The sequence below is a fragment of the Acanthisitta chloris genome, unplaced genomic scaffold (genome assembly GCF_000695815.1).
Source record: "Acanthisitta chloris isolate BGI_N310 unplaced genomic scaffold, ASM69581v1 scaffold6592, whole genome shotgun sequence".
Classification (NCBI taxonomy): Eukaryota; Metazoa; Chordata; class Aves; order Passeriformes; family Acanthisittidae; genus Acanthisitta; species Acanthisitta chloris.
In genome coordinates this window covers 32,501-44,899 of record NW_008659792.1, presented here as the reverse complement: position 1 = coordinate 44,899, position 12,399 = coordinate 32,501, and the positions used below count along the sequence as shown (strand labels likewise).

Below are 12,399 nucleotides of genomic sequence, written 5' to 3'. Positions count from 1 at the left end.
CTCCCCGCGCCCTCCTGAGCCCCGCGCGGCTCCTTTTGGGAGTGATCTGCCCGTCCAGCACGAGGAGAGAGACCCGTGGAAGAGGAGTTTGTTTGGAAAGGAGCAGACTTGGGAGCGATTTGCTGGATTTGATTTAAAAAGACACAGCGGGAGTTGGCAAAATTCACGTACCGTGGGGTTAATGTGGGTTAGAGAGGAGCTATTTGTAACGCAGAGACGCTGCATTCCAAACACACACATCTGATTTCTTTTAATCCCAGCTCGGTTCTTTTTTTTTTTTTTTTCAGCGTAAATCACTTAGTTAAAATGAACAGCCCAAACAGCTGGTTTAGACGCTCTCAAAACATCCAAAAAACTGCTGCTCTAAGGGTGCAATGGAAAGTATGAAATGCAACTTGTCTTACCGGGCAGAAGGAAATGGATCCAGATTCAAACCAAGTCCTAGGTCCACTGGCCCAGTTCAGGTCCCAGCTCCCAGCACAGACCCAGTTGCTGTGAGCACATTGTATCCTCCAACTTCTCCTTCAGCTCCTCCTGGCCACACCACCTCAGGGCCAGAGGCAAAATATCCTCCCATATACCCCTCTCTAGGCACAGGTGTAAACTCACCTGTGGCCAGTTAAGAAGATAGAGGCAAATTTGCTAGCCAATGAGGAAGGGGAGGAGGTGATTTGCAGTGCCTAATTGATATAACCACGGCCCTGCAAAGGGCTGTGGGTCAGTGTGGCACAGCAAAGCACCATTGGGGTGCACTATCTTATCCCCATGACCACTCTCATTTTGGACCAAACACATCTTCTGGTGTGATGTCTCCTGTTGTTTTCTGCTGCTGCATTTCTACGTGTGCAGTTGTGCTTGGTGGCACCTCACCTGGCACAGCTCACATGTGCCTGGGCAGGCTGGGGACACTGGGGCAGGGATAGGAGTGGGGCTCCTTCCAGCATGTGTGTTCCTGTACCACTCTGATGACCAGTTTTCCCAGCCTGGCCAGGCCATATTTTTACTACATGGGAAGCACTGGGAAGAGCCAATACTCACCCATTCCTCAGCCCCATGCCCAGAGCCCTCAGCAGCACTCCCTGGCAGACAAGGAGCCCTTCCAGCACCAGCAGGAAAAGTCATCGAAGGAATGTCAGAAATCATTTTGAATGTTCCCTTATTATTATTTGAGTGCATAAAATCTCTAACAGCAGGACTGGGGGCAAAAAGACATGTGTTATTAACAGATTAATTTCCCACCAGGAGCCCTATATGCCTCAGATTTGGGGAACTGTTGCTTCATCCTGGGTTTGCTTCACCCATGCATTGGTATTTGCAGCCACTTGTTGGCTTCAGTGTTGCACAAAACCCCCAAATTTCAGTCCTCACAGAGCTAGGCCTTCCCCTGATCATTTCTGACTGTTTAGATTTCCATCTGCTTTGATAGATTTATTTGTTGTTGTTGCTGTTGTTTGGTGTTTGTAAACATTCTATAAAACCCCTACAGCCATCTCCCTTGCTCCAGGCACTGCACAGAGTCTGATGGTAGAGCCTGAGTGAGGAGACTGAAGGCTCATTGCAGCCTGTGAGCCCTCTGACAATTAAATATACTGCAGAAAGGCACAGACACACTCAGGCTCCCTATTAGGGAAAACACTCATGTGCTTAGTTTTAAGCATGTGGTTAAATTCATTCTTCTTTACAAAATCTTTGAGACATAAGCACATGCCAAAGTGCATTCCAGAGGAAGGATGCTTCCCTGAACCGAGGCCATAATTCATTAAAACCCAAGGTGCATTTATCCTACTTTTTCCCGTGAGCTGGGATGTGAATAAAGGGGAGGGGAGGAGAAAAAAAAAGAAAACAAGTAAAGAATTAATTTTGATTTGAAACTGATCTATGGTGACAAGGGGCATTTGGTTTTGTTGAAGTAACTGGAAGTGGGAAGTATTTCAGAAGATATCTAAATAAATCTTTTTAAAGGGGTTTGTCCCTCTCTCTCTCTTTCTTTCTTTCTCTCCATTTCTCTCTAATTACCCATGTCTGGTAGTCTTGGATCTCAACCCCTTGTTATTTAAAATACATATTCATGGAACTATATTTTACAGTTGCACTGTTCTGGTTACAAAATAGCTTCTACTTTTCTAGGACATAATTTCATTTTGTTTAGCCAAGAATTCATTAAAGAAGCTATAAATAACCTCCTTTAAATATTTAGCCGTGAATAGAGGGTGGACTGGCATTGATGGCTTATTTTAGTACTAATGCAATATGCTTTAAAAAAATAAAAAAAATCCACATTTGAGCATGAATCAAGTTAATCATTAACACTTTCAACTTGATTCTCAGGACCTGCTCCAAATGGCAGTTGCCCCCTCCCAGCCAGGGTGCTCTGAGCACAGAAGGGATGCACAACTTTCCCTGCAGTTTTCCTTAGAGGGGGAAATGTGGCCCCCCAGTTTTGGTGTTTGCTCCCCCAGGCAGGGACCTGGCTGGCAACTCCTGCTGCCACACAGTTTGGCCAGTGTCTTCTACCCATGGAACTACACATCCCAAACTAGCAGGGAACATCAGAGTTAGGTGGAGGGCAGCTTTTAAAAGTCACCTTAGGAAAAGAAGCCCCAATGCCTCCACCTCCCTTTTAAGCACAGAGAGAAGTGTCGAGAAAGGGGAACTGCACTATGAGCTCATCTGCTGTGATCTGAGAGCAAAGGATCCGAGTGCAAGGTGCAGTGAAGCCAGGGGAAGGTGAGGAAACAGCACATCCCTGCACAAGGATGGCCAAGATTTGGAAACCCAGATGCTGGTGGCTCCCAGACTGGCTGGTTTACAAAGCCACAGGACTGCAGCCAAAATCAGATCCCTCCTTACACCTCCCAAGTCGTTCTGCCTCACTTTTCAGGCTGTGGTTCGATGGTGTCAGCTGGAGACCATCAGCAGTTTAAGGTACTCCAGCTCCCACGTCCTCTGTCATCACTTGCCCATGTCCTTGCTCAACATATTACTCCTCTAACTGTGCTGATACAGACACGCTGAGAGGGATTAGGAAACTCACTGGCTTCAGAACACCACACACAACTATTGAAAAGAACCCCAACCAAACCCAGTAGTTTGTTTCTAAGCCCATCGCTGTCACCTATTATCATCCAAGGGGTGGCCCCAATAAAAGCTGTGTCAGCAAAATGAGGGGATGGCAAGAGGAGAGGAAGGAACTGCTGAGCAGGGACTCCTAAAGCCAGGACTGCTCTCAGTCTCCACGAGACACCAAACTGGATCCTGAGTGGTGCAGTGCTCTTGCATTTTGAAATAAAGCTGAAGCATTAAGACATTTTTCCTTAGTGCTGACTCCCTCTGGGCATTCCCAAGACAATTACAATGTTTTCTGAGTATACAAAAGAACTAGGAGATTTTGTAATCAAGAGTCTGAGTTTATGCTTCTCTCCTTAAGAGCATTCAATTTCCATGGACATTCATTAGCAGGAGGTTAAAACACAATGGCAGAAGAGAATGGACTGCTTTTATGTCCATGTGGTAGTAAACACTTGAAGCTAGAAACACAAGTTCAAAATAAAAACCTCTCTGTGGCGTTTCCAAAATAGTAGTAAAGCAACAAAAAACACACAACTTTCACAGCTTTTTTTTTTTTTACTGAAAATTTAATTTTACAAAATACCCTTTTCCATCAAAGAAACTTCCCTGCAATGTACATGAACCTGGAGTTTTATAGATCTGTACAGTGAGATATCAGAGAGGTTTGAAAGAAGGAAAAAAACTTTCAACAGACACCTAAGTTGCAAAACCTACAGCAATGTGAATACAAGTGTGTCTTAAAATGCTAAAGCAAGTAATGCAATATAACTGGTGAATCTATTTGAAATGTGAAAAAGTTTCCTTAAAATGGTCCATATGGTGTGTAGAACATCACAGCTGGCATGAAACTGCCTGTATTTAGGTTTCAACACAAAAACAATGTATGTAAGGAACAGTTTTTGAAAAAGAACCCAAGTGCTGCTATCATAAGGCAAACAGAGACAAAGGTAGTGACAGCACACAGGGAAACCGACAGGGCAAGATGAACACTCAAGTGTTCCAACACTGAACCATTGGGGTTTTTCATGTTGCAAATAAAAGTTTCAGAGATAACCAGGGCCAAATTAGCACAGGACACCCTGTTAAGTAGCCAGGTGTTAGGCAGTTGGATATAACCTCAGGAGATGTGCAGCTAGGCACGGGCAGCACCTACTTAGTCTGCTGCATCCTGGCAGCTTTGAATTTGGAAATCCTCTTAGTAGTTTCTTCTGGTGCTTCGGACAAAACTTCCTCTGATTTTCTCTCCAGAATGGTCGGCAGCACTGGGTGAGCGATGACTGGGTGTGGTATTAAGGAGGGAGACAAAGGCTCCTTTTCTATAACAGTTCCAGAAAATGCCTACGACGGAAGAGAATACTCAAAATGAGCTAATAAAATGCAAATGTGAAGCTATGCCCATAAGGTCATTACCCTATATTAGCCTGATTAGGATTGTTATTTCTTTTAATCAAAAGTAAAGAAATATCTTTAAATCAATGATGGTTCCCTGCATAAGTAACCAAATTGTAATTAACCTCAAAATAAAGCTCGTTCAGAGATGACGGAATGAGAGACAGTGAAAAGTACTACTTAATCTCATTCCTACTGCGTAAGTGATCTCAAAATTTGCTTTCTCACATGCTCAAGAAATCAAACAGCTGATGTAATTTTGGGTAAGAAATGGAGAGACTTTGCAAAGTTGGAGCATGTCAGCGTTTCCACCATACGTCATATTTTATGACTTCACATCTCCTAATTGCATCAAGCTGACACTGTATCCGAACTGGCAAGCAAATATTCTGTTTGTTCTTTTCTCCTTACCAAATATGATCAAAAAATGGTGAGAGCAATTTATACTTAACAGCAAACTTGCTTCCAACGCTTCCCTCTATAAAAGGTCGAATAAAAACATTTAATATTTAAAAATTCTAATTTATTTGCAGCTGATTATTTGACTTAATCCTTTTAACTTAGCTAAGAAATGACCGTAATTCTTGGAAAACACTGGGAAAACAGCTCAGAAATACTTTTCATAAATGTATTTAAGCACAAATCACTCCACTGTGTATTGAAAGCAGAAAATTCAGCATGCCCAAGGACAAGGGGAAGCAGTTCACATCCAAGGTCTGATGCTCATACTGGGCACACAGGAATGCACACCAGATTTAGTCACTATGCTTAGTTCTGCTTTTTCATAACTCAGTTACCAAGAAAAACAAAGCAAAAACAAACCAGCCATTCTTTCCTTGCAGGACCTGCAAAAAAAAAGCAGTGGTTTTTTTTTTGTTTTCTGCTCCAATAGCCAAAGTGTGCCTAAAGCTGTGCCTGTACATGACTGTGTTGTTCTAACAACAAGCTCATTTTCAGAAACAGGTAAGCAAAATACAAACTCAGATGGTGTAAACTTAGAAAAAAAAAAAAAAGGTAGTGTGTTGCAAATGGTAATGGAGAAATAATGTATTGCAAACACCCACAGAACCAACCAAAAGCAAAACAACAGTGTTTAGGAAGGCACATCTGACTGGAGTGTTTTGCTCACTCTCCTTCAGTTACTTAGAAAAGACATTATAATGCAGAGAATAATCATGCCAGATCCAGATAATGGACTGATGAGCAACATCTAACGTGTACTTAGATGTTTTATAAAACTATAGGAAATATATTCCAGAAAGTATACAATATGAAGTGCTAACTCTACAGATAAATCTTCCACCATGAATCTTCACATCCTGCCTGGACTCGTCTGTAGCTGTTTGCATGAAAAACGAAGATAAACAATAGCTTTTATGAGGAACTCATTTCTTGTCAAAAATAATTTTTCTAAAAATAGTGTCCTCATTGAACTTGCCCATTGCATTGGGAACTACTGAAAACTCGGTTTTATCTAGTTTGAAAAAACTAGTGTTAAGTTCTTACACAATAAAAAAGAAGAATACACTATGCCATGAATTTCTGCATTCAACTCTTGTACTCACCCAGTCACTAAGTAACAGTTTCCCTTACGTCTCACAGTCTCCTTCCTTTGTGATGAAGCCCTGAGCTTCCCAAACATGTGAAAACAGATTTGTTTGGGATCACTAATTGCCCTAGCCTGGAATAGGATGAGTAGGGGTGTGATGCTTCCTTCGACAGGGCAATTTCTCTGCTATTGGCAAGTCAAAATAATAATTCAACTGTTATCTGTGTTTTAGAACTTTCAAACACCACCTGGAAAGCAGCTGTGCAACACAGGTTAGAGAATCAACTCTTTACTCTCATCAGCTATGAAAGCACAGATTTTTTCCCTTTTTTGTTTTTAATCCTGCTGTATGTCCTGCAGTGAAGTGTTCAGGATGCCCTAGCAGAAAGGACACTGGTTTCAGTAACACTGGCAAGTGACTATTTTGTCGGATCTTTACGGAACAGCTTCAGGTCTCAGGGAAGTCAAGTGACCTGCTCCTCCCTTCTGCCCCTAGGAGGTGTGTGCCTGTCACCTGATACTGTCCTTCTGAAGCAAACTAGGTAGGAGTGAGAAAATTATTTTAAAGAAATCAAACTGATGGTATAGGCAACTACGGTCATTAGATTTCTCATTTTTATCCCTGCCAACAATCAATAATTAATTAAAAACTGTACCTCGGTTGTCCCTGAAGAGGGAGGAAGCTTTTTCGGTAGCTGCTGCTGCCCCTCCTCCTTCTCTTCCTCCAGTATGCCTTCGCTGTTGTCACTCTGAGTAGCTTCATCACAGCTAATACTCCTCTGAACTCCTCGTCTGTCATCAAACTCAGCAGCACTGTTCTCACTGGTATCGCTACAAACACTGTTCTCTCTGCTTCGAGACTTCAAAATTGATTTACGAGGGACATATTCTCCATTCACAACATCAACAAAGACTCTATAAAGGAAAATGTTAGCTTTAATAAACCATTTCAGGATCAGATGACAAATTTACAGTGATCTTGCTTTGTCTTTTGTACAAATTAATTATGATGTGCTCCTCCAACTTTCTCACTGCAGAATCACAACGCTGTACCTTCAGAGGCAGTTTATTTACCAACCTACAGGAATCAATTCTGCAGAGCAAATGCTGTTATGCCCTTTATTCAAGCATTAAGTTGGTACACTCAGCAGAAAACATATAGCTTTTATAAAAGTATCAGGAAACAGAAGTGTCCGTTATGAAAAGTTAGAAAAAAGGTAAACTAAGTGGTTATCAGAGTTGTTTCCAGGAAGGGAATCAGAAGATCACAATGACAGAAGGTTTTCTAGAGTTAAGTCCTTGGCAAATGTAGAATATAAAAACAAATACTTGAAGCATTCATTGCATGTGGAAAGGATGGAGATTTTCCCTGACAAGTCATAATCTGCTTTCAGCTAAAAAAAAAAATAAATTAAAAGATCAGCTTTTAAGATCAGATCAACAGGAAGACACTTCTCAAGTCTTAACAGACTGTAAACTGACAAAGACAGCTCTGCCTATAGCTTGTACTACTCCTGCAGGACTTCAGCAAGTCAAGGGTGGGTGGAGGAGAAAGAGAAGACAATGCCAATTTTATCAAACTCAAAGGAGGAGCCCAATGACTGGAGGAGTTTTAAGGCTGTTCCCTTCTAACAGCTTTATCCATCAGGAACTCATGAGAATATATCTCCACAGAAGATGGAGTTCCCTTGCAGAACTCAGGGAGAGCACCACAAAAGAATCCTTCACCTCATCTTCAGCCTGAGCAGCTGCAATTCCAGGATGGGGTTTTACTTTTCACACTTTGCGGCACATTTTGCAATATATTTAGGTACCCAAATGCATCGACATACAAATGCAGTGTGATTTTCACAAGCACTTAATCAACTGAACTAATAGGTATCTGTGTTTATCTTTACAGACCTAAATACTTGTTTTAACTCTCCTGTCACCTCAGTTCAGTGCTTTGTACAGCCCTCTGAGCCCAACACTGTTTTGCAAGCTGAGTCTGGGTGTCCTAGAGGTGAGCAGTACTTTTTATGGAGAATACAGACAGTCAGGGAGTGAGAATGCAAGAAAGCTATGCAAACAAAAAGCTGAGTACATTCTGAAGATACTGAAAGGAAGAGACAAAAGCCAGTGAATTACTAACTGGGAAAGGAGGAGTGTTACAAGTGGTAGATCTGGTCAGTTCTGTTTGAAAACAAACACAGAAGCAAATGACACGCAATTAACCAGACTACATAACACAACTGCTGCATTCCTTTCTGAGCAGAGTAGGTACTGGCACATTTACCCCCATTTCAGAAGCTCTGAGAAAGCAGGTAAATGATGGATTGCTATTTGGAAAGGGAAATGTTAAGCTGAGAAATGCTTCACGGCTATGAATGCACAGCAACCATGCAGAAAGCCACAAACTTTCATTTTTAAGCAGTAAATTCAGTTCCAGCTGTTTCTTTCAGGAAATCATAGCCTGGGTTTTATGCTATAGGTGAAGAGAAATGAAAAGAGCAGGTCTGCTCAGGGGAAAGCTCACGCGCCGACGCTATAAATTACACACCGGTAAATGTCTGCTGGGGTTTTGATGTTAGGCAGCTCTGGAGTGGCATGGCCATTGCTACTGCTGTTCTTCCTTTTACGCTTGGCCTCTTCTTTCTTCTCACTGAATTTCAAAGTAGTATTTTTTCCTGTGTTTATTCTTACCTGAAAATTGAACACAAATGATGGTCTAGACCATAAAATCAACCATCACCAGGCTGCAGATCAACTGACTTTTGACATTCTCCTACCCAAACAGTTGGGGACTAGGAAGCAGAGAGAAGTTAAACAAATGATTGAATGGTAACATTCATAGTGTGAACTCCCTGTTTGTTCCCTTGCACTAGGCTGGGGCATTTCTTTGCACTAATATGCACATATTTTGCATATAATTTATGACAATCTACTTATTCAAACTCTGCTCAACAGCTGAGCTGTTCAATTTCAAGTCAATTTAAAAGTAACTTTAAAAACTTCTAGACAGGATACTACCTTATACAACAGATCATTTTGTTAATACCACATTGGGAACTGCAGGATTTAAACAGTGGGTTTCAAGCACTTGAAAAAAATCCAAATGTCACTTCATCTACCTAATCTAGAATTTTCTATGTTAGATATGGTTTATATGTTTTATGCAATCTCTTGAGTGAAAGAAAAATAAGCAAGTACAAACCCTTTTAGGTTCAACAGTGTGAGAGAAGAAAATAGTTGGAATAGAGTTATCTCCAACACCTATGTCATGTTCGTCATCACTGTGATAATAAGCAGAGCCATTAATTTGGCTCTCAAACAAGTCTGAATTTGTTACTTCTTTATGGAAGTTGCCCTGAGTAATACAGTCTTCTGTCCCATAGGTCCCATTCAGCTCTGTCCTCTTATCTTCCTTCTCCTCATCAGAGGAGGTTGTGTCTTCTCCATTTATCTCAACTGCATCAAGCATCCTGAGGAATGAAAAACACCTAAGTGAACTGAGGCAATTCATGCTCGAGAGACACCAACACACAAAATGATGACAAGCCTATGCACATCATTTCCTTTATCCAGGTACGGCATTTTTAGCCAGACTCTGGGATTTCTTTCACTCTCCAAGAATGACTATGTCCTTTCCATGTCAACTGGGAACACCAAACCCGTGACATTCTCGCTAACGACGTATGTATTGCTTTAGGATCAGAACAGATCTCAGGATGTCATTAAGCACTAAATGTGTAACTCCCACATTGTAAACGATGGATTTTCCTAGCCTGTGGGAAATTAATTTCACTTCCCCCTCTTCTATCATCTTAAAGAAAAAAATACTAGAATGCTAGACTGCCATGGTAGCACAGAGATTTAAGCAGCTTTGGCACTGCCTTGTTCACGTTCCACCCTTCCTCCACCTACTATGATGCTAACTGCATCACTCTGGTCAGCTATTTGCACTCACACTGAGGTCCTTTGTGTACCAACAGCACACACACCTACAGTTTTCTGAACTCCAGTCCTGCCTGTGCCACAGCACTGTACCTGTCAAGTTCACCAAGGACCTCTTCCTGTCTCTCCAGCTCTTCTAAGCGGGCCCACAGTTCCTCCTCTGACTGAAAACGGCCCATTGATTTTGTATCACTTCCATTTGCTGGAAAATCTGCCTCAAAAACGTTTGATAGTTTTGGTCTTGAATGAGGTCTGTGAGCAATTCGGCATTTTCCTGTGTAACAGAAAATAAGATGCAATTACTAAAGCGATTGACAGAAAAATCCAACAAAAAACATTGGGGGAAGAAAAAAAACCCTGACACAAAGGAATTAAGGAATATGGGCAGAACATTTTCCATTTCAAATTATTGTTTAACTGTTTAAGTGAAACTGTCAATGAACCAGAGCACCAGCACAGGATAATAGTCTCCGGATGTTACAAAAATACCGAGGCAAAGCAGAAATGTTTATTTACAAAGCAGGAGACACTGATCCTGTGACAGTTTTATTACAATGTGGGTTTTTTTACCTCTTGTGCCAAACAGTAGATTTTGATTTGCTCTGATAGATACCAATGTGTGAATGTGACATTTGCTCACCGTCCCATTAATAGCACATTTTATTAACTGGGAAAACAAAACTAGTTTGTCCTTAAGCTCATTTTTGACAAAGTCATCTATATTTAAAGAGCAGAGGCTTTTTGTTTTGGATTGGGTTTTTTGCCTTTTTCTTTTTTTTTAAATTAGAATGAATACCATTAAAAATGATCTTCAGAATCAACTGGAAAACCTGACCAAACTCCAGTCACTATGAATCACTCATTTGGTGCAGAAGACCCACTCTGAAAAGCATACAAAACTCTGCCTTTCAGAAGTAATAAATACAAACTCCACTTAAAGCTTCAGAGGTGACCTGAGACACACACTTGTGAGCAAATGGTAGTCACTGACAAGTTCTTGCTGGCATTTAAAAGCTTTGCTGCCTAGTAAAACATCGCATCCACTGAGGATGGGGAATTCCTGTTCCTATTTGAGTGCTGTCTAGCACATAAGGAACAAACTTCCTGCCAACAATACTAATGCTTTAGCCCTGTCTGGCTGAAGGGCAGGACTGTTTCTTTAACCCCCTTGTCCCAGGGGCACTGCTGTTTGTGCATGGTCCCAGGCAGGTTCCCAAGGGAAGGTTCCCAAGGGAAGGTCCCTGCTCTGTGCCCATCACCAGCCCCACACAGCACCTGCACCTCTCTACAGGAGTGAGGATCCATCCCCATCTCACTGCCACAAATACACCCAACATTTCAGCTGTACAGCATCTCTGTGGCTCTTTATCAAACTGCTCTGCAATTCTAATCAACAGTAATACAATGTCTTCATTACTCAGCATCCTGCAAGTTTTACAATCTCCTCTTAACCAACTGTGTGGCCATTTTTAAAAAAAAATTTAAGAACTCATGGCTTAAAGATATCCTTATTCAAATACATCAGCTTATACTTTAATCCTGTGTTAAATAAAAATTCAATAGCAACATTAAAAAGCAAACAGGTGACTGCAAGCAATGTTGGAATGTGTGTCCCCTACTCTTCTGCAGGATAGCACTTTCCATCATCTCGTTATGAAAAGGCTGAAATGTATTTTATTGAGATTTAAATATAAATAGAGGTAAGCCGAGCAATCAGAGTGGCTTGTGAGGATTCCATTTGGTATAATTACACAATTAATAAATAAAATTTGGAAGGATTAGTTAACAATCTATTTCGATTTGATTTTCAAATTGTGCCCTCTCAATTTCTTTCTGTTCCCCTTCAGTATTAACCACTGACTTGACTACCAAGGTAAGCACGTGGTTTCCCAAGCACCAGCAAGTGTTTAACATGCCAGTGCTTTTCCCTCCTAATTCTAACACAACTTCTGTCAGTGAGGAAACCAGAGCAGATCTCAAAGACCACAGAGAGTAACCACTTTCTGCTCCAATATCCAGTGCTCACCCACAGTTACCACGAAGCACCAGCCTTGGCTTCACAGACTAACAAAAAAAAGTGAAGCATTAAAATCCAGAAAATGGAGAGTCAGCAATAAACTAATGAGATGCTCAGGATACTTGTTTTTGTCTTCCTCAGAGATGCAGCCCATTTGCATGTGAACAAAACTTAGGCTGAGGAAGCCCAGCCTGCCTTCAAATAATCACTATGTTGTTCTTTTAGCTACTTCTCTCTCAATCTCAGTAGAGATTGGTGCTGAGAAAAACAGGTAGGTAATTCCCACTTACATGGATTTTCAGCCAAAAGAGAGATGCAGACAGCAATAATGATGATGTAAGTTCAGGACACAAAACATCCCACAAAGGCTGACCTGGAATCCACAGCACAATGCTGCACTAACACTCTAACTAGGGGAAGCATTTCCCAAAATGTCACTCCT

The 12,399-nt window shown here is 41.4% G+C and overlaps 1 protein-coding gene across 1 annotated transcript in view; it reads right to left on the bottom strand.

Annotated features, from left to right (window-relative positions):
* Window positions 1–3,604: 3,604 nt before the first annotated feature.
* Window positions 3,605–12,399, bottom strand: part of URI1 (URI1, prefoldin-like chaperone) — a gene marked incomplete at its 5' end in the record, with an annotated part of 30,414 nt that continues 21,619 nt past the window's right edge. Inside the window, 5 exons of the mRNA XM_009069525.1 lie at window positions 3,605–4,407; window positions 6,664–6,922; window positions 8,547–8,689; window positions 9,201–9,468; window positions 10,034–10,214. Of these exons, the coding sequence (XP_009067773.1) occupies window positions 4,219–4,407; window positions 6,664–6,922; window positions 8,547–8,689; window positions 9,201–9,468; window positions 10,034–10,214 (1,040 nt within the window). The remainder of the gene's footprint in view (window positions 4,408–6,663; window positions 6,923–8,546; window positions 8,690–9,200; window positions 9,469–10,033; window positions 10,215–12,399) is intronic.